General features: G+C 38.3%; 1 protein-coding gene across 3 annotated transcripts in view; it reads left to right on the top strand.

The window, feature by feature from the left end:
- The window catches only part of PCYT1B (phosphate cytidylyltransferase 1, choline, beta), a 98,749-nt gene that overhangs the window by 29,478 nt on the left and 46,732 nt on the right, over positions 1–22,539 (top strand). For 2 of the 3 annotated variants that reach the window (XM_016121347.2, XM_016121346.2), the window contains exons 2-3: positions 8,684–8,783; positions 18,577–18,693. In XM_016121347.2, coding sequence (XP_015976833.1) covers positions 8,684–8,783; positions 18,577–18,693 — 217 coding nt within the window. Of the gene's footprint in view, positions 1–7,928; positions 8,196–8,683; positions 8,784–18,576; positions 18,694–22,539 lie in introns of all 3 variants that reach the window. The other variant, XM_016121344.2, reaches the window with a different exon arrangement.

Below are 22,539 nucleotides of genomic sequence, written 5' to 3'. Positions count from 1 at the left end.
TTTAGTTAAACTAGATAATGTGATCAACGAATGTACTTATCCAGGTCCAGGTGAGTTGTATTATGCTGCAGTAAGCTGAAAGTACATGAAAATGTCAAGGGACCCAGGTCTTCCTTTTCTATACTACACCTTGCATTCTTCTTTGAGGACACCTTATAAATTTTCTGTTGACAAAGATGAAGCACCAGTGTAAATCCGTATATTAGAATTAGATAGTAGTAATGCTTCCTTCTTTGTTTTTTTTTTTAACACGAAAAATAAATCTAAATGTTGCTCTCTAAAAGATTGTTTTGCCTATTCCACATTAGAAAATCTGGTCTTACTATTCTAAATCTTGCTCTTGGATCCAGCCATGAGGGAGAGAACTTCATTTTCAGACCACATGTTTGGCCCCATGGAGAAATGCTTTTCTGAACTGCTTTTTGGTTCTGGGGCTCTGCCTTGCACGGAGGGTGCTACTGAGATAAACATAAAAAATGGGATTGTCTTTATGGGGGGAGTGGCTATTGCTGAGTGTATGGCGTCACTACAAAATCACTCCGCCTTCCCCTTATGGAGGCACCATGGGAGGAATTTCTATCAAATTCAACATCAGGAAATGCTATGCTTCTCCTTAATAGCTAATTTGGTGTTTTTGCTTAAGGAAGATATTAACTTTGTCTTTTTCTTTGCTCTGACTGCTGGGAGGTGAAAGCCATTTAGTGGCTCATCTCTTTGAAATGTTGATGGAACATGATAGGCATTCCTGAGTGCTCATTGCACCCCTGACCTTTTTTCAAAATCCATATTTCCCCCCTTACCCCATATCTTGCAACTATTATTTTAAACTTTCAAATTTCATTTTAAAAGTCACCTGAAGTACTTCGAGGAAGGAGACGGGATATGAATAAGATATAAGATTGTTATTGATAGTCATTATAAATTCTTTATGCTCAGTTGCCTAAGGAAAAAAATGATTTAGGGTGTGGAACTTTTCACCTCTAGGTAAGGATGATCATTTTCTGTTGTTAATGGCATCTATGCATTTCGTGAATCTAAGATGCCATTAATTATAATATGAACTTCCATTTTAGAGGTGTTAAAATGTCAGAAAATTGCCAATACTGATTTTTTAAATTAATTAATTATTTTTTTATAGCGACAGTGGTTAACGAAATCCAACAAGTTTCAGCTGTATACTTTAACAGTAAGGCATATATATATTTACACTGTGTGTTTACCTCTCATAGTTAGATTTCTTTCTGTCACCACATATATGGTCCCCTTTATTCCATTACCTCTCCCCTCCCCTCTGGTAACCACTAGTCTATTGTCGATATCCATGAGTGTTTGTTTGTCCTGTTCATTTGTTGCTTTTAGATTTATATCCCACATATAAGTGATATCATGTGATTTTCAACTTTTTCTGTCTGGCTTATTTCGCTTAGCATGATTATCTCGAGGTCCATCCATGTCGTTGCAAATAGCAGTATTTCACCTCCTAATGGCTGAGTAACATTCCATTGTATATATGTACCACAGCTTCTTTAGCCAATCACCTGTCATAGGATACATCGGTTGCTTCCATGTCCTGGCCACTGTGAATAATGCTGCTATGAACATCAGTGTGCAAATATCTTTTTGGATATGGATTTTCAAGTCTTTGGGGTAAATACCCAGTAGAGGGATTGCTAGATCATATGGTAGATCAATTCTTAGTTGTTGAGGAACCTCTGTACTGTTTTCCATAGTGGCTGTACCAATTTATAGTCCCACCAGCAATGTATGAGGGTTCCTATTTCTCCGCATCCTCTCCAGCATTTGTTATTACTTGTCCTGTTGATTATAGCCATTCTATCACATGTGAGATGGTATCTCATTGTGGTTTTGATTTGCATTTCTCTGATAGCTAGCGATGTTGAGCATCTTTTCATATGTTTGTTGGCCATTTGTATGTCCTCTGGGGAGAAGTGTCTGTTCAGATCCTAGGCACATTTTTTGATTGGATCGTTTGCTTTTTTTGTTGTTATCGAGTCATATGAGTTCTTTGTATATTTTGGATACTAGACCCTTATTGGAGACGTCGCTTGCAAATATATTTCCCCATTCTGATGGTTGTCTCTTTACCTCGTTGACAGTTTTTTTGCTGAGCAGAAGCTTTTTAGTTTGATATAGTCCCATTCATTTATTTTTGCTTTTACCTCCCTTGGCTTTGAGGTCAAATTCATAAAATCCTCTTTAAGTCCAAGGTCCTTGAGTTTGGTTTTTGTGTTTTCTTCTATGCATTTTATTGTTTCAGGTCTTATATTCAGGTCCTCAGTGCATTTCGAGTTAATTCTGATGTGTGGTGACAATACTGATTTTAAGACAACATTTCTTGTAAGACCCCCTCCTAATCTCAGAAATGGTAAAATGTGGGGGGAAATGTACATTTTAGAATCAATGAAATGTGGTATTATTTTTAGTACTGAGAGTCTTCCAGGTATTTGAAATCCAGTGCTGTGGGTTAGGAAGGTGGACACATGGGGGGATGGGGGATTACGGTGTATGGGTGGTCAGCATTTTAAGAAGGTCTATATTCCTCAGACATAATTTTGATCCCTTGGAAGGCAGTAATTGCTAGCCTGACCTAGATGTGGGAATTCACACATTGGTTTTAAAAAATGAAGGGACTCTAGGTAAAGTAGGAAAACGCATTTTTAAAAAGCTATTTCATATAGTTTTTAACTGTGCTATTGTTTTGCTTTTAACTAACTTCAAAATACTTGTTCACAAAAAGAGAAAAACGAGCAAAGGACAGATTATTCTCAGAAGAAAACACAAATGCCTAATAAACATTTGAAAAATGTTCAATCTTTCTTGTAATCAAAATAATGCAAATTGAAACAGTGTGATACCATTTTTTGGTCTATAAAATTGACAACAACAATACTCAATGCCAGTGAGATGGCAGCAAGATAGGTGCTTTCATACATTGTAATGTGAATATAAATGATACAGCTTTTGTAGAAAGTAATTTACCAATATGTTAAAATGTTCTTCAAATATTTATCTTTGAAATGTTAATACCCCTTATCTAAGTAATTCAGCTCCTAGACATCTATCCTAAGGAAGTAATCAGAGGTTCGGAATTATGTTTAGAATGTTATTTATATTAGTAAAAAATAAACAACTTAGTATTTAACAACAGAAATATTTAAATAAATTGTGGTTTTTCTATTCGGTGGAATGTTTTACAGCTATCGAAATTAGTGAGAGTTACATGAAAATATCTGTACCTTCTCGTTTTGCTGTGAACCTAAAAATGCTCCAAAAAAATAGCCTGCTAATTAAAAAAAATACTTAGGCTGAAGACTATTTAAATTACGTGATAAAATAATCATGATATACTGAGTGAACAAAAACTGTCTATGCAGTATTGAGATTCCAGAGTTGTTAATATGTATATATGACATATCAGAAGGCCAGAAAACAAATACAGAAAGCATTAATAATGATCATATTTGGGAGGTGGAATTCTTGGTGACTTTTGCTATCTTCTCTTTATTTTCTTAAATATTTTGTAGTACATACAATGATGATGATAAGAAAAATTGATAAGTGCATTTATTTGAGTTTAATCTTTATTAATAATCTTTATCAATAATCATTCTCTCTTCAGTTTTTTCCTTTATCAATAATCATTCTCTCTCCAGTTCTTTCCTTTATCAATAATCATTCTCCAGTGACTTTAAATTTCCTCATTTAACTAATGTTTATTGAGGACCTTCTGTTATGACAGGTATTGACTCAGGAAGTAGGGATGTAGCAGTGAATAGGACAGACTCAGGCCCTGTTTTCTTGGAGTTTCCATAGTAGCTGGGGGAGACTGACCATAAATATACAATGTTTCCTCATCAGACAAGTAGGACCTCTCTTCAGCCTGCATTCATGCCCTTAGCTGAATGAATGAACCTCACCTAGTGGCTTTAAAGATCATATATATTCTGACAGTTTCTTAACCTGTATCTCTGGTTTAGTTCTCTGTTCCAAATTCCAGACTTGCACACCCAACTGCCTCTTGAACGTCTCTACTTGGAAATCTAAGAGACATGTCAAACCAAATGTGTGAGAATGGAATTTCTGATCTCCTCATCCCTGTCCCTCCCACTATCAAACCTATTCTTCCAGGGTCTTTCAAATCGTAGGGCAATGAACTTTCCAGTTCTTTAGGCCAGTAACTTTGGAGTCATCCTAACTCCTCTCATCCTTTCACATTCTGCATCCAGTCACTCCCAAATTTTATTTATTCCAAATCTATCCAGAATCTGACTACTTCTCACCACTTCCATGGCTTGTCACCCTGGCCCCAGCCTCCAATTACGCTTGCTTGACTATGGCACCGAGTGCCTAAGTGGTTCTTGCTTCTGCCTTTGACCTCTTAACAGTTTATCGTCAACACAGCAGCCTCATGGTCCTGTTAAAACTAGTTTAGATCATATTACTCCCTATTCAAAACTCTAATGGCTCCCATCTCCTTAGAATTAAAGCCAGTCTTTATAGCATCTTAAAACCCCACATTACTGGGTGCCTTTCATCCTTTCCCTTCTGCCTCACTTCTCTGCCCACTACCGTTCCTTTTTTCTCACATTTCTAGACATGCTGGCCTTTTCGTTAGTCCTGGAAGAAGCCGGACATGCTCCTGCCTCAGGGCCTTTGCACTTGCTGTTTTCACTGCCTGGAGTGTTCTTTCGCTAAATAGCTCAATTGAGTGTTTATATATTTACATATATATCGACTTATTTGGCTATTTTATTTATAGTTATACCCCTAACGTGCCCTATCTCCATTCCTTGCCTTATTTTTATAGCACTTAACATCTCTTAACATACTACACATTTTGCATTCTTCTTTTTTGTTTATTATCTTTAAGCATCATAATGGCAGGGTTTTTTTTTTTTTTTGCTTTTGCTTGTTTTATTCCCTGATGTGTCCTTAGAACCTGAAAAGATGCTTGGCACACAGCAAACTTTCAAATAGTGTCTGTTAAATTTTGAAAAAATAAATAGTGGTAGATCCTATGAAGACAATTTAAATTGTTTTTAAAAGTTCGAATGAGTTTTAAAGGTTCTGTATACCTGGGAATAATATAATTCAACAGTTAGTTTATAGATAATTGTTATTTTTCAAAGCATTTCTCTTTTCCTGCTAGACACCTCTTTTTCTCCATATTTGGGGCACCTGATCCTTGATTAAGTTTTCTACATCTCTGAATTCACAGGAGAGGAAATAATTCACTTTTCAATTGATCTCTGTCTGTGCTTCTAGCATGCCTCGTCGACATCTGCGAGCTAACGTTTATTGAGCTGAGCATTATACTGTTGTATATACTGTATCAGTCACCGCCCAATCAGGACACAGACGGCTTGCCCTAAAGAGGAAATTTGAAGGTAGTCTAATAAAGGGACTATTTATAAAGGTGAGGGCAGGATTTAAGGAAATTTCAAGGGGTAGCATTCCCCCTTAGGCATGAAGGGACAAGGGGAGAGTGTAATTATCAGAACTTCGCAGAGCCCTCTATAAAGAGGGCCCCCTTACAGGAGCTATGGGTTTCAGTAAAAAGATAGAACCAATATACTGCATCCTAGAATGTAGGAAGCCAGGGAGACAAATACCCTGAGCTTACTCTTGTCCTGCCCTCTAGTGTTTTGCATGCTTTCCAGGGACCCACCACAAGTGGAAGCAGGAATGCAACAGAGCCCATTGGTGCAGTCAATACAGGAAGCCATATGGAGAAGAGAACGGTAGGGAGAGAGTGGATTCTGGAGAGGGAAAAGGAGGGTAGTAATCACTCACACGTTGATTCATTTACTCCTCACAATAGCTTCATGAGATATATCATTTTATTATTCCCTTTTATAGATGAAGATACCGAGAGTTAGAGAGGTTAAGAATCAGCAATTTTCTAATAATCCAATTTAAAAAATCAAATAGATATTAAATAGTGAAGCTAGGATTTGAACTCAGGCATGTCTGACTGGATTGCCCCATTGTAATTAAGGATAGCTTAGCTTAAGCAAGCAATTCTGTGGTGGTCATCACCATCAGCAGACTATGCTAAATTCTGATTGGATGATTAGCTTGCTATCTGATCCATCCAGTTGTCAGTGATGTATATTGCATAAAAACAGGTTCTGCTGATCATTTTTTACACTCAAGTAATGTTGGCATTGTATATTGTATATAGTGCTTAATAGCTGTTGTTTTAAGTAAATACTTGACAATGTCCAATTAAACACAGTCTGCTAATGAAATTCTCAATATCTAATGTCTTCCCCTTTAAAAAGCCTGATGGGAATATGGCTTTGATATGTTACTATGGTGCAGTTTTACATAATCAGAACTTGCATGACAAATAGGCAAAATATTCACATGCAGTGACTGGGTGTTCTGAATCTTTAATAAGGTAGGGAGAACTTTAATTGCAGTCTAGCTCTAAGTCCGTGGTCTTTCAAGGTCCCTGCACATGTGAGGTCCAGGGTGCTGGGCCAGGGCTTTTTAACCTTTTAAACTCCTCGCTCCTTCTGCCAAACATAAAAATTTCATGTGCCTCCCTAACTGCAAATTTGTAACATGGCTTCCTGGGTGGGTATAGTCTCTCCTCTGATGATCGCTACATGTCCAGAGGCTTCATTTCTATGGCTCGTGCATTGAAAAGGGTAGGGTTTCCCCCTACCAATATAAAATTATTGTAAATTGAATATGGCTTTTCAAACCAATAGCTTCTCCCATTCTAAAATGGCCACCCTTCACCTTTAGGGATTGCTACCCCAGAGCCAATTCTGTTCCTTCCTTTCTTATTTCTCTTCCCTATTTATTCACCCTCCAAACATCTAGATCATATGAAACACAGAGTATGTGCTAGTAGACACTTAACAACGTGACCTGCCCCTTTCCTCCTTTTATTCCCACAGTTTCTGTGCCAGGGTAGCCTTAAAAGAATCCTTCATCTCTTGAGCTAACTTTAGTGGGTGTCAGATCCTTTTCACCAGGACAGTCAAATTACAATGTACAGCTTGTAAGTCCTGAAAAGGGGATCAGCTTGTAAGTCCTGAAAAGGGGATTCGAACCCCAGTTTTGTGGCTATGGAGCCCCTGCTCTTGTCACCACAGTCTTTTTCCATATTACAAATGATTCTCTGGTTTACTATGGCCCACAAGGTCACCTTAATGTATCTGAAAAGAAAAATAAAACAATAATGGACTTAAATTTTCTGAATCCATGTCCCAAGTCTTGGTCTGCTTTCAGGTCCCTGAATGGGAGGGTGGGGGTTAAGAAAGTCTTAGGCATTTGGGAGGTCTCCAAACAACTCTGGGGCAGGATGCCAGCTTCCAGGGCGGAAGGTGCTACAATGGGGAGAGGGGAGGAAGGGGGGAGATGGAGCGGGAGGGAGTGGGAGGGGGCAGGGCAGGATCAGTTCTTGGCGGTGCAGAGAACTGGTTTGGGGCTCCGCTAGGACAGGGCTGGTCTTATCCCTACCTCTATTCCTAGTCCTAAGATAGTGCCTAACATATATTTGAAAGAGTGAGTGAATAAATGAATAGCAGAAGTGTGTCACAGCCCCTCTTCAAATGGATGTATCATTTTGCAGTTGAGCTTTTCCAGGTTGAGGAACACCTGTCTCTACCTCTAAGAAACAATCCATATCCAACAATATGAATAATGTTTACAGTGACTCATCAACTTCAGCTTTAAAAATACTAGAGATGATATAGTGATGATCATGGTAATGACATAGTTCAAAGATTACAAATGGACAACTCTGGATTGCATTTGCCCTGTTTACAAAAATACCGCTCTCTTTGTCTTTCTCTGTCTGGAGAGAGTGAGGTTTTCATTTTAAGAGGCTGACTAAAAAATGCAGAGCCACTTCCTGGGCGGGCTTCCAAGTGACTACATCTTTCTCACAGCAGCTCCCCAGAGCCCCAGCCCCAGCTGTCTGGGGCGGGGCCTCCAGCCATTGGTGGCTGTTGGAGCTACCACAGGAGCAGTTATCTGCAGCCCGCCAGAAATGCTGTGCTTTTAGGCCATCCCAAGGAGCAAATAACGTCTTTGGCCTTTGCACTGAAGAGACATCAGAGTTTGTGATTGGCCACACTGGTGTGTATGAAACACAGGAGATGTCTGCCACAGTGCTGAGTGTGCCATTTCTTCCAGCTGAGTGCTCTAGGGTGTGGGTAAGTCTTAATGCTTGAAGGCTGCTCTTGTTGGTTGTGAAATGTTCAAAGCTGAGCATTGTGATTTTCCAAGGACATGACTTAGCATGTTTCTTAATTCTGCTGAGCCTCAGTTTCCTTTTCTGTGAAATGGAGATGGTATTGGATCCTATACTGTAGAAGGGTAGAATGCCTGTAGAAGGATCTAGCCATCGCAGGGTGTTGTGAGGCCTAAAAGATAACATATCCAGAGTACCTCATCTGGCACCTGGTGTATAGTAGACACTAAAGAGCTCTTATTATTTCTGAAGCATCAGTCAAAAAAAGGTTTCAGCAACAATGTCCTTGTTTTCATTTCTAATAGTACAATATTCCTCTGAAAGACTCAGTGGATATGTTCTACTTCTGAATCATACCTGTGTAGCCAACAGAAATAAAACTTCAGGGGAAGTTAGTGCCAAAGGAAAGTTTGTCAGACTATATATTCCCTTTCTCTTTTTCCCTTTTAGACCCTGACTGCACCTGCCCCATTTGCAGATGAAACCAGCTGCCAGTGCCAAGCACCCCATGAAAAACTGACCATTGCTCAGGCTCGCTTAGGAACACCAGGTGAGGCTGTACTTCTTGTTCTCCGAATGGGCCCTGCCTTGATGTCCAAAGTAGCAGAAAGGCCCAACATTATTCGAGCAGCACTCACTTTCGATCAGAGAGTTGAATTTAGAGATATAGCACAGCACACGAAGGATAACAGTAACAGTAATAAACTCAGCAAACCAAAGTAGCCATGTAAAAGTTGCAGCGGGGAGACTAGAGCTGGAGCCCCAACTCTGCCATTTTTATAGCCTTCCGAGAACAATCTGAATCTGTTTCCTCGTGTAAACAGGGATGATGATAACCTGCTTCACAAGGTTTTTGTGACAACTAGGCTTGGTTAAAAATATCAAAGCCTTTTTTAAACCATAAAGGCTTATACAAACCTAAGCTACTATAATTATTATCACTTTTAAAAGTCTGTGTTTTAAAAAAAATTCTCCAAGTGTGCCTTAAATTAAAGCTTTTTACAGCATCTCATCCATGATATAACAAAACAATGTTGAACAAAACGTTGGACTCTGCTCTAGCCGTTTGTTCATTTGTTCACTTCTCTTGTGTATACCAGGCTGGATAGGGAAGAGATTTAAAACGAACTATATATAAGGTACCATCTCTGTTTCCCAGGAGCTTCTCTATAATTGAAGAGACCAGACAACTAGATATAAAATAAAACCCACCAGCAGTATGCATGCATGTGCTTACGGGTTAAATTCTACAACATAGACAACAACTGACAGTTTTAAGAAGGGCAGAGTCATTTGGCCTGGAGCAGTCAGACAAGAGCTGGTAATAGACCTTAGCTGATCCTTTTGGGAGAAGTAAGATTTGGACTATGTGGGCAGAAAATGGAACAGTATTCTGAGCGAGTGGAACAGGAATAGCGAAAGCATGGAAATAGACAGCTGTGTAGCATTAAATGAATGGCATTCCTGTTGTTTGGGATGGAGTGGAAAATAAGACTAGTTAGCAGGTAAACTCTGAGCCATTTAAGATGGCTCAAAAACAAACATCCCACATTTGGTAGACTCTGATATCAGTTTTCTTAATGATAATAACGATGGATATTAAGTGTTTACTATCAGTAAGTTCTTTATATGTACCATGTCATTTCACTGTCACAACTCTATGCGGTTGATACTTTTAGTATTTCACAGATGAGGAAATATAAGCTTTAGAGAAGCTGAATGTGTGCAGGGTTATTCAGCTAGTAAGTGGCGGTGGTTCTCACATTTGAGCCTGCATGAGAATCACCTGGAGGGCTATTGTTAAAACACAGATGGCTGGGCCTCACCCGCTGAGTTTCTGATTTAGTCCTACTGGGGTGGGACCTAAGAATTTGCCTCTCTAACAAGTTCCCAAGTGATGCTTCTGCTGGGGGAGGAGGCAAGAGAACTAAAATGTTAAATGAGGCTACATTCAGAGACTGCAATATGCTGATCAGCCCTGCAGCCCGGGCCACAGGACACCTGCAAAACAAAGGAAGATTTCTGCTGGGATTGTTAACAACCCATTTCCCCACATTGTGAAGGGAAGACAGGAAAACAGAGTCTTAAGTCGCTCCCTAAACAAAATAAAATCGTGCATTCCCTATGTCTAAAACCATGGGGAACCTGTGGCTCAAAGGCTGGGAACTGCCAGCAGGCCTTTCACGCTACATATTCTTACCTTTTCACGCTGCATGCCCTTATCCTTTCTCACTGTATGGCCATTCTATCAAAGGAGAATGGGTAAACAAAGTCTTTAAACTGTATTGCAGAAACTAAGAATGACATATAAACTGGATTCCCCGAACTCTCAGGGTCCCTCTCAGTGTCTTTACTTTGTCTCTCACCATCACTGTCTCTGTGCCTCTCTCTGTCTGTGTCTCTGAGTCTCTTTTGGTCTCTCTCTCTCTCTCTCTCTCTCTCTCTCTCTCTCTGCCTCTGAGAGACCACGCTGTTTCTATGGAGTGTTACCCCTTCTCACTAAACTTTCCTTTTGACTCTAACTTTGGTGTCTGTTTGAATTCTTTCTTGTGCTCAAAGAATCCTTTCTCTCAGTGCAGGCCGACTGGGGCAAATTTGCCCTGTCTTGTATCACTTGGAGGACCATTCCTAAGTGGTGAAGCTGGGATTTCATTTCAAACCTGTTTGTGTTCAAGTTTGTTCTGTAATCACAATACTCCGCCTCCTCTTTAAGATACAGCAGGTTCTCGAATAATGTTGTTTTGTTCAATGTTATTTCGTGATATCGTTGATGAGATGCTGTAGGAACCTCACTCTTGTGTATATCAATTAGCCTATGGTAAAATTGATTTCATTATACATTGCTTCGCTTAAAGTTGCAGAACCTATTGACAATGTTAAGTGAGGACTTTAGGTTGGAGAGAAGTTAAGAGAGCGGGACAAGTTAGTAGGCTTTTTGTGTGTGTGTGTGTGTGTGACTTCCTTTGAGAAAGGAAAGAAGTGGCTTGGGGCTGTAGTTCAGAGCAGCTAAACCAATTGTTCCCAGATTTCAGTGTGCAAAGAATCAAGTTTGTTAAAGAAGGAGGTTTCCTGCTCTCTGTCCCCCTACCCCTAAATCTGGGATGAGGCCCGGGTATCTGTATTTTTAATGAACTGGCCAGATAAATCCAAAAGATGAAATGAAAGTCCAGGTAGTTATGAAGTGAATAAATTTGCCCTAAAGGTAAAGGATGAGCCACAGGCCCAAGATAAAATGACCCTGCTTTTCTAATGAAAGGAAAGGGAAGTCAAACTTACTCTATATCCACCAGGTGCTCTGCCCTGTATTCTGTCTCATTTAGTCTTTGCAAAAACTGTGTGTGATGGGTATCATCGTGTCCTTTCTACAGATGAGGCAAATGAGGCTTGAAGAACTGAAAAGTTACTTGTCAAATGTCCTAGCTGACTAGAGCTAGGATTCAACCCCAAGTCCCTTTCACCTCAAAGCCACACTTTGTCCATCACAATGGGCTGCCTGCCCTTTGGAGCACTGGTCACAGCAGACCACGGAGCTCAGTGAAAACATGCTCAGGCTCTGAACTGAAGGGTGGAAGGTATGTTAACAAGACAAACAGTAGTACTGACCTTCTGCAGTAGCGGGGCTGTCTGTCATGCTCACTTCTGTTTCACCAGCACTTAGAGGTATACTTGTTAAGTACTGTTTGCTCAGTAAATATTTCGTGAGTTAATGAATGAATGGAAGTTTAGGACAAGAGAGGGAGCTTGTCCAGTGGAAGTAGAATCAGAGAGAGTCGGTCTGATACTTTGAGCCAGCATCAAGCTAATTGGGTGAGATTGGGCACCTGTGTGTTGTCTAACTACCAGGCACCTTAAACCCCAAGAATCAAGCTAGAATATGATGGTGGTGTAGTTTCAAATAGCTGTGTGGTGGGCTCTGTGGAACACATGTCACTACAGGAGGAGCGAGATGGAGCAAAGGCAAATTCAGTCTTAGAAGGGGCATTATCCTCCGTCCCCTTTTTTTTGAATCTCAGGAGATGACCATGGGACGTCTTTAGGTTGGAGAGAAGTTAGGAGAGAGGGACAAGTTAGTAGGAAGAATTTGTGATATTGATGGGCACCTGCCCCAGGAAACTTCTGTTAGAAATTCCTTTATTTAGAACTTCTAATATCAGTGTTAAAATGTGACAGGAACTTAGTTCTTTGATTACCTAGAAGGCACATATTAGTCTTAGACCTGGTTCTGACAGCCATTGTTTTATTAGAGTAGTGGTCCTCAGACTTCGGTGTATTAAGAATTTTCTCGAGGGCTTGTGAAAACTGGACTGCTTGGCTCCACCCTGGAGTTTCTGATTTAGTAGGTCTGGGGCAGAGCTGGAGAATTTGCATTTCTAACAGGTCCCTGGTGATGCTGATGTCACCTGTCCTGGGACCACATGATAAGAACCACTGCTTAAGAGTAACTAGATCCGAATATCATGCTAAGTGAAATAAGTCAGATGAAAAAGTAGAGAACAATATAATTTCACTCATATGTGGGATATAAAACTGGAAGCAACAAGCAAACAAAAGACAGACAAACAAACAAAAACTCATAGACAGACAACAGTTTTAGTGGTTACCAGAGGGAAAAGGAGGAGGGGAGGTAAATAATGGTGAAGAGGGTCAGATATAGTGATGGAAGGAGACTTAACTTTGGGAGTGAACACGGTGTGATATATAGATGATATATTTTTGAACCGTACACTCAAAACCTATGTAATTTATTAACCAATGTCACTACAATAAACTCAATATAATTTTATAAAAAGTAACCATGAGTAGAGGTTGGAGGGAGTGACAGGAAAATTATTCAAAATAATTGTTGGAGCATTGTACTGGTACTAGAAAAGCTCAGAGCATTTTAAAAAATCTTGCTGTTTGACCACTTTTTAAGAAAAAAAGAAAAACAATGTTACTTTTTTGAAGTGTTTGGTAATTTTCAAGAGCAGTAAGCAATTACTTTTTTGTTGTGCTGTCTTGAGCATTCCATCAAAAAGACAAAACAGACCCACACTTGGGGTTTATAATGTGCTTCAAGATTATAGTTATAACTGAAATCTTTTACTATCTTCTTCACCAGCCCTATTTTATGATTTAATACAGTTGCCTGCAATATGTTTTGCAATCTTAGGTCTGCCCAAACAGGGGCTGGCATATAAATTCTAAAAGAGGTAATGACAAACTCTGTTCAACTCTTAGCTCCTGGACCTTGTCGGTGAGGTCACAATGATGATGAAACATCAAGAAAAACACTAGAACAGTCAGAATGGCACCTTTGATCTCAGGTCAACTAGTCCAGCTGTGGAGCTATGAACCTACAGGGTTTAGTATGTATTTCTAAGACAGAGAGAATCAATCCTCTGTCTTGAAGTAAAGGGAAAAAAGTCCAAGTGGTTTTTTCATAGGTTCCTTTCTGTTAAAGCTGACTTTTTTCTTAAAGGTAAACTCAATTCTGATTTCCCGTGTTCCTTCTCAGGAAGGAGATTTGTATTATTCTGTTTTCACAATGTGTAGTTTCCCAAATTCATCTTTTTTTCCCCAAATTCATCTTTCAAGAGTTCCCTTAATTAATTTTGCCTTATTTATGTGCGGCCTCTACTACAATTTACTTAATTTTTCTTTAAATGTACTCTTTTTAACGTAAATTTAAGGTATTTAAAAAGTAAACATCAATCATCATTATTTATTGAATATGGTATCTCTGGCTATAAGTAGAAGAAAATTATAACGTTTATATAAAACTATGTAAACATTATAAAATACGTAACTATTAGATTTTAAAAGGTTAATTTTTGTGCCACTTTTTTTCCACATCAGTTGTACACGAAAACAATACTAGTTACCATAACTACTGGGCATTTAGTCATAGTTGTTTGTGTGACATTCGGCAAGCTGCTTAACTTGGCTGACCTTCCATTCGCCCCTCTGAAGTGAGGATAGTAAGTCCACTCTCCCCTACCTACCTCACAGAGTTGATGCAAAGATCGAGTGAAATATATGGGCTTTGTAAATCATATGCACTTTAAAGGCACTGTTTAAATGTAGGTTGTTACTAGCCATATAAAAAATGACTAATTAAAAAAAATGAATGATCATCCTTTGGTTGTTGCCTGAATCTGAAGCAATACTAAGAAATGCCATAACACCCCACAAAAATGTGAATTCAGATATAATGCAGTTGGTGATTTCATCCTTTCTGGCCAGATGGTAGGTGTGTGTTTACAACTTTTTAAACAACTGCCAAACAGCCTTTCTGAAGCGATTGGACTATTTTAGATTTCCACCAGCAATGTATGAGAGTTCCAGTATTTAAAAAATTTTAGCCATTCTAGGGGTATGAAATGGTATATCATTCTAACTTTACTTTGCAGCTCCCTAATGACTAGCGATATTGAGCTTATTTGATATCCATGTATTAATTTCTTTAGTGAAGTGACTGTTCAACTCTTTTGCCTTTTTAAAAATGTTATTTGTCTTATTATTGAGTTTAAGAGTTCTTTATATATTCTAGATGTAAGTCCCATATCAGATATATATTTTTCAGACATTTTCTCCTTGTTTATGACTTGCCTTTTCTTTAAAAAAACAAAAAGTCTTTTGAACAGCATAAGTTTTAAATAAGGTTCAATTTATCAATATTTTGGGCCTTACTTAAGAAATTTTTGCCAAACCTAAAGTCACTAAGATTTTCTCCTGTTTCCTTCTAGAGATTTTATAGTTTTAGCTTTTACATTTAGGTCTATGATTCATTTCCAGTTATTTTTTTGTATATGGTGTGAGATGTGAGGTAAGCATAGCCCCCTTCACCATTTCATTTACTTCTAAGTACTGAATACTTTATAAAAATTTGGAATGTAAGATTCAGGAACTTAAAACAATCAGATTTTCCTCCACAGTACTGTACCATGGTCATTATCTGTATCCATGTTCCTCAAGCAAATATTTAGCATCATTTTGGTGTTTTGTGTAGTTTGTTATATTTAAGTTATTTGAAGCATGGTAATCAATGTGTGGTATACAGACATACATTTTATCAGAACATCACATTTATCTGATATACTTACTCTGACCATTTAGGATAAATAGGAATTTACTTGAAATACTTGTAAATTTTTATAATAATCTGCAGGCAGAGTGTATAATGCCATTGCATTCATTTTCTATGCTGCATAATATATCGCCACACACCTAGTGGCTTAAAACAATGTTCATCTATTATGTTGTGATTTCCATGGGTCAGGAGTCCAAGCCTGGCTTAGCTGAGGTCTCTGTTTGGAGTCTCACAAGGCTGCATTCGAGGTGTCACCCAGGGCTCAGTTCTCACTTGGAGGTTTGTCTAGTGATAGATCCACTTCTGAGCTCTCTCAGGTTGTTGGCAGAATTTATTTCCTTGGAACTGCAAGACCAAGGATCTAGCTTCTTGCTGGTTATCAACCAGAGGCCACCCTCAACTCAGCTCCTAGAGACCACCTGCAGATCTTTGCAATGTGCCCCCCCTCTATGTATCCCTTCTCACAACATGGCAGCTTGTTGCTTCTTCAAAGCCACCAAGGGAGAGTCAGTCAGCTAACAATATGGAATCTTACATACTGTAATATACTCATGGTAATGACATCTATCATCTTTGTCAGATTCTACTCATTAGAAGCAAGTCATAGGTCCCATCTATACTTAAAGGGAGGGGATCGCACAAAGGCGTGAACACCAGTAGACAGGGATCACTCAGAGCTACCTTAAAGGTCTCTCCACCATGGACATGAAATAGTCGTGCTCTAACTTGTGACCATTGCCAAACCCCCAGCTTCACAGGCCAGTGCTTCCCAACTTAGATGCTCTGGAGAGTCCCCAAATGCTGAAAAGAGTATCCAGAAAATCCTCAAATAAAAGATGAAAACAAATAAACAAGCAAAATAACTAAAAAAGCCACACTATTTAAATTTTTTATTATGGATAATTTTAAACATACACAAAAGTAAAACAATATGATGAACCTTCCTGTGTTTGTCGCCTGTAACTAACAGCCACCAGCCCATGGCCAGTCTTGTCCCATGCATGCCCCCATCTTCCTCTTTCCTCTTGAATTATTTGAATGCTAGGGCTTCCTATTGTTTCATGTGTATCTAACTTTTTAAAATAGTATAACTAGACCATTATGTCACCTAAAAATCACCAATAATTCTTTAATATCAACATATATTCATTGTTCTAATTTCTAATTATCTTATGTCATCATTTATTTATAATTTGTTTGACCCCCAACCCAAATAATATCCATATATTAGAGTATGTTGATATGTCTTTTAAATCTCTTTTAATCTGCAGGTCTTCCCTCCATCTCACTTTTGCATTTTTTCTTGAAGTGTATTTGTTGAAGATATAGAGTTCTTTTATTTTTTTGATTCTACAGAGTTTCCCAGTCTAGAAATTGCTGACACATTACAGTTTGTAAAAGTGAGCTTATTGCAAAATCAACTCCACAAATACTTTTCGGGATTTACTAAATGGCCTTTTTTCAGTAATTATGTCATCTTTCTTACTTTTCTTTCCTCCCTGTTTCCTGAATCCTTTTATTTTGATCACCTCCGAATCAATAACAAAAAGTTCTGCAAAACCACCATCTGTTTTCCCCTGGGGTTTATATCTTAAAACAAATTTTCTTCAATTGAATTCAAATTGAATAAGAGCATTGAAACCAAGGATCCCTCATTAGGCAGTTTGTTATTTCAAAGCATTTTCTATTTACTGTGCCTTATTTAGAATACAGGATAATCCTGTGAAGGCAATTCTGTTTGTTCAAAATGGTGTATAATTGGAAATAATTGCCATTCCCTATCTGACATAAAGTCTTTCGAGATTTTTTTATTAGAGAAATTTAATTGATTAGAAACATTTTACCATCCGAATCTATTACTGTAACATTTCTTTTAATTTATGTTCCAAATTAATAAGAAATAATCAAGAAATAATCACGATTTTAAATCTAAGTCTTAAAGATTATTCAACTTTGAATAATTCAAGTTTGAATTGATTTCCTTTTTAAATTTATTTTTATAACACCAATATAGTATATGCAAGTAGTTTTAAAAGTCACTAAGACTTTTAGGCTTATAAAAAAATAATACAGTCCCTTTCCCTACCTGCCCCCACCCCTGAGTCTTATTCCTTCTCCATAGGTACTCAGCACTTGAAAATCAACTTTCCAGAAGTTGACATCTCTCATCCACTGTCATTGCTTTTCTTATTCCCTCTGCCCTTGGGAAATTGTACCTTTTTAATTCTTTCTCTGTAATTATTGTGGTGTTTGGGAAGAAGTGGAGATATGTGTTCAATTTGTTATTTTTAGTTTGTAGTTTGCCATATTTTCACTTTTAGTTCCTTTGTTGGAAATCCAGAATGGTATAACAGTGGGTACCCAACCTCCCCTCTACTTCGCAACCCTCCCTCTACTTCTACTTATTTGAGGGGATAGGTCTTTGGGTCGGCTCAAAAAAAGTGTCATCCTGCAGTTTCTAGTGCCGTCTCCTGGCCCCCAGGGGTCTGTGTTGAAGTGTGTCCCTCTTCCTCATGGAATGGCACTTCCTAGAACACTGTATGTCATTGTGAGAGTGTCTGTTGTGGCCTCTTCACTCTTGACCTTTCTTCTTAGGAAGGACTATAGTGTTGGTCGCTTGCCTCTAACCCTGAGCACCACCCCAACATGTAACTTTTGTACCCTTCAGAGGGAAATAAGCCCTGATTTGTAGCATTTGCCAGTTCCTGTGGTGTAAATATTCCTACCAAGGCTGATTTCAGGCTGCCAGTATGACTTAGAGTTGGAAAGAAAGGTGTACAACTGTCTCTTAGAGCATTAAGAGCTACTCCTGCCGAATATTGCCTTTGGGAACTTCATTCACTACTGCCGGACTCAAGGATGAAGTCATTTATCCTTTTCATTGAGTTCCTCAGTTACTCCTGCCTTGAAATTCCCACTGGCCTGACTCTGCCAACTGTTTGGTTATTCCTACTCTGTCTGAATTTGCCAGCTCAGACACTTGAGACTCTACTCTGGGTCAAGAGAACTCCCCAGAGCTCCATGTTTGTCTTTCCTGTTGTCTAAAAATGTGTGTTCTGGGTCAATCTTAATTTTGTTTTTACTCTGCTTTGATGTCCTCAGAAGAACCTCTTTATAAAATTAATTTCATGTACTAATATAAAACTGATGGTACGTAGACATTGTGTTTTTTCCAAGTAAGCTTTCTTACAGTGCTATGCTGATGGAAGAATCAGGTAATTGGGATTCCTTTTTCTGCAGTTCTGTCAATGATGTTTTCTTTCTTTCACAGTTGACAGGCCCGTCAGAGTATATGCAGATGGAATATTTGACCTCTTCCACTCAGGCCATGCAAGGGCACTTATGCAAGCAAAAACACTGTTTCCCAACAGCTACTTGTTGGTAGGAGGTAAGAAGTGCTTTTTCTCTTTGTCTAGAAAACTCCTTTATAAAGTGCTTCCTGAAAAGGACCACTTTCAGAGTTTCATCATTAAAATCCCACATTGTTAATGCTCCTAATTTAGCCCATACTGGCTCACTCGTTCATTGCCTGAGATTTAAAATGATGTTTAAAAAACCATCGGGGAAATTACATCAGGCGATTATATGCTACTGATCCCAACAGAGAGACAGACTAATAATACCACTAAGGGTAACTACTTCATGTTTTCCATTAATGCCTTTCTTCTTGTGTTTGAGGCATGATTCAATTTATGTTTCTAAAATTTTCTAGAGAGTTAGAAGAAAAACAATATCATTCTGATTTCATTGCTGAGCTGATTAAGGGTAAATAAGGTCATTGTCTATTTCCTTTCTGTGACCCACAGCACTTAGGACAATGTTGTGCTAACATTAGTGGCTTACAACAACCTTAAATAATTGGATTTATGCACAATGTGTTAAAGAAATGGAGATTTATATACCTAAGTCATCTTGGTTCTCAATGAAGGAACTGACTTATTTCATAAGCATGTGGAGAGAGAAGGGTGAAGATATGGCTTGAAATTTTCCTCCTGCATAAGGCCTACAGAAATCAGTTTGGGTAAAAGGGATAGTACCTGACTAGGGAGACCTGTATCTCACCTCTTGTAGCATATCCTTTTACCGTGCTCAGTTTTTATGGCATTATATGAACTAGGCATCATCAACTCTTAGATCTCTACTGTGTAAATAAAGGTGCTGGTAAGAGACTACATATCTGTTTTTTTTTTAAGTATTTCGATATCTACATTTTGGATGTTTAAGAGGAACCCGTCTTCAGATTTTGCTGAGGATGGTGACCATGTGGTTATTGAATAGAATTCTTTCCAGAAGGAAGAGATGATAAAACGCAATGGTTACTGGATAAGTCATGCAGAGGGAGCCCAAGGCAGGAAGACAACCCATCTCTTGTTCATTTCCCTATATCTTAAGGGGAAAACCATGTCTTCAGTGAGTACTACCACCTAGGGTCTAGTCCTAAGCTGCCAGGGCCCTGGGGAGACCTCTGCAGTATTTGGGCTTTGGTCATTTTAAGTTTGTAGGTAGTTCGGTGTGGGTCACACTTAACAGGAACACTAGCCATGTCCCTGGGTTATTACATCAAAAGTAAGATTGAAGGAAATTGGCAGCTTTCAGTACATGCTTATAAATTGGAGAAAACAGTAAATTAATGTCAGCAGCTATCTAGGTCATTAGGCAATAATGGTTTTGCTGATTCACCTAATGATCCCTTCATTTAACAACTATTCACTGAGCTTCTAGTATGTGCCAGGCATTCTTCTGTACACTGAGGATGCAGCCATGAACAAAGCAGACTATGTCCTCAGGGAACTTGGAGCCTGAGGAGGAGGCAGACACTGCCCAGTAGATAAGTAAATATGTAACAGTGGTACTATGATGAAATATGAAATACAGGGTAAGGGGAAAGAATGACTGATCAAGGAAGGAGGGATGTTTTAGGCAGAGGGAGGTCAGGGGAGGCCGCTCTGAAGTGCTAGCATTTGTGCAGAGACCTGAGTAAAGTAAGGGCATACAAAAGCCTGAACATAGAACTTTCTCTGTGCAGCATTCTTTTCACCAGTCAAGATGATAATGTTGGGACAAGTGGAGAAGACATGGTGGCTATAGCAATATATTATTTTATTGATTTGTACATCTTAGGGAGACTTTTCATAAGAGCACAGATAATTTAATACTCAGAGAAATTAATATGGACAAGAGTTCAGAGCCAAGAATTAAAACAGAAGAGAAGGAAAAAACTCCAACAAGAAATCCTGAACTTAGCCACCAAGGCAAAAATGAAAAGAGCCACACATTTATTTCATAACTCTCAAGTTCTAGAGCTGATACTGCTCCATTAGAAAGAACTTGCTTTTCCCGCCCTTAGTTCTAAGATAAGTGTTTAAGAGGGTTGCTGCATAAGGGGCATTGAGTAATCCTATCGATGATGTCCTCTATGGCAGATTTACAAAGAAATGCAGATAGATATCCCCCCAATGGCTATTATGTGGGTTCTCTGTGGAAACCAAGAACATGTTAAAGTAAGATTACCGTTGAAACCATATCTTTTGCTAGGTGACAGGAACTAGAGTATGCACGGAATATGAAGTAGTGCTACACAAAGCTATAAAGAAGTGGTATGTAGACTTTTGGAGATGGTGACAGAGTAAGCGTGGAAAACCACAAGCAACATAAACAATAAATAATGAATAATTTTAATGTTATTTTCTCTACCGATTTCTTATTATTCTCTTTTAAATAATTGGATGACAATACTGTGAAATATTTTAACTACTGTATTAATAAATTCAGTGTGATACTATATTTCATGCATCTCCACTAAGTAAATGATATTTGATTCTAAGACTGTTAAACAGAGTCTTCAACCTCCTTTATGTCAGCAGACTTCTACAGGGGCACGGTTTTGGAACTCAGATCCCATGAGTGAAATTGCTAGGGTGAACACGTTTTGGTAAAACTGTGAACAAGAAAAAGTGCAATCTTTTTTTGATATATATATATATATATATAGTAGTTGCCTTCCTCTAAAATTCAGCATTGATCACAGCAATTCTAGAACTACTTTGTGATTATATATAAAACAAGTTAGGTTCTAGACTCAAATAAACATAAATAATTATACACAAACATTTAGAAATTTTGTGAGATGTGAGAAAATTCTTATGTGGGGCTGTGCCACACAATGCAAGATGTTTAGCATCATTATTGCCCTGCTAAATGGCACTAGATCCCAATAGCTCCTTCTGATCATTTTGACAACTAAAGATGACCCACAATTTTCCAAAAATACTTCCTAGGGAATTATGAAGCCCTTGTTGAAAACCATTGTCTTAAACTAGGAGTCTTCAAACTTTGTTCCCCACAATCCTTATAAGAATGAAAAACTATACCTTCTTGCAGATTTTTGAGTTAATATCTAAAATTTTTCATTCTAAGTTTAAGTAGTTGTAAAATATGTAATTTCTAGAATAGTATAAATGTTGAAAATTTCAAAAAATTAATAAACTTTTTTTAGGGAAATTATACATAGCAAAATTGAGCAGAAAGTAGAGAATTCTGATATACCTACACATGCATAGCCTTCCCCATTATCAATATCCTCCATGAGAGTGATACATTTGTTATAGTCTGTGAATCTGCATTGACACACATCATTATCACCCAGAGTCCATAGTTTTCATTAGAGTTCACTCTTGGTGTTGTACGTTCTGTGGGTTTGGACAAATGTATAATAACATGTATCCACCATTGTAATATTGTACAGAATAGTTTCACTGCCCTAAAAATCCTCTGTTCTCTGCCCGTTCATCTGTCCCTCCTCCCAACCCCTGGCAACCATTGATCTTTTTATTATCTCCATAGTTTTGCCTTTTCCACAATATCATATGGTTGGAATCATACAGTATGTACTCTTTTCAGATTGGCTTCTTTTACTTAGTAATATGCACTTAAGGTTCCTCCATGTCTTCTCATGGCTTCATAACTCATTTCTTTCTAGCACTGAATGATACTCCATTGTCTGGATGTACCACAGTTTATTCATTCACCTGCTAAAGGACATCTTGGTTGCTTCCAAGTCTTGGCAAATAAACAAAGCTGCTATAAACATTAATGTGCAGGTTTTTGTATGGATATAAGTTTTCAGTTCATTTGGGTAAATATCAAGGAGCATGATTGCTGGATCTTATATGTTAAGAGTGTGTTTAGTTTTGTAAGAGACTGCTAAACTGTCTTCTAAAGTGGCCGTACTATT

Source organism: Rousettus aegyptiacus, unplaced genomic scaffold, assembly GCF_014176215.1.
Source record: "Rousettus aegyptiacus isolate mRouAeg1 unplaced genomic scaffold, mRouAeg1.p scaffold_m13_p_9, whole genome shotgun sequence".
In the NCBI taxonomy this organism is placed as follows: Eukaryota; Metazoa; Chordata; class Mammalia; order Chiroptera; family Pteropodidae; genus Rousettus; species Rousettus aegyptiacus.
This window is presented reverse-complemented; position numbering and strand designations above follow the sequence as displayed.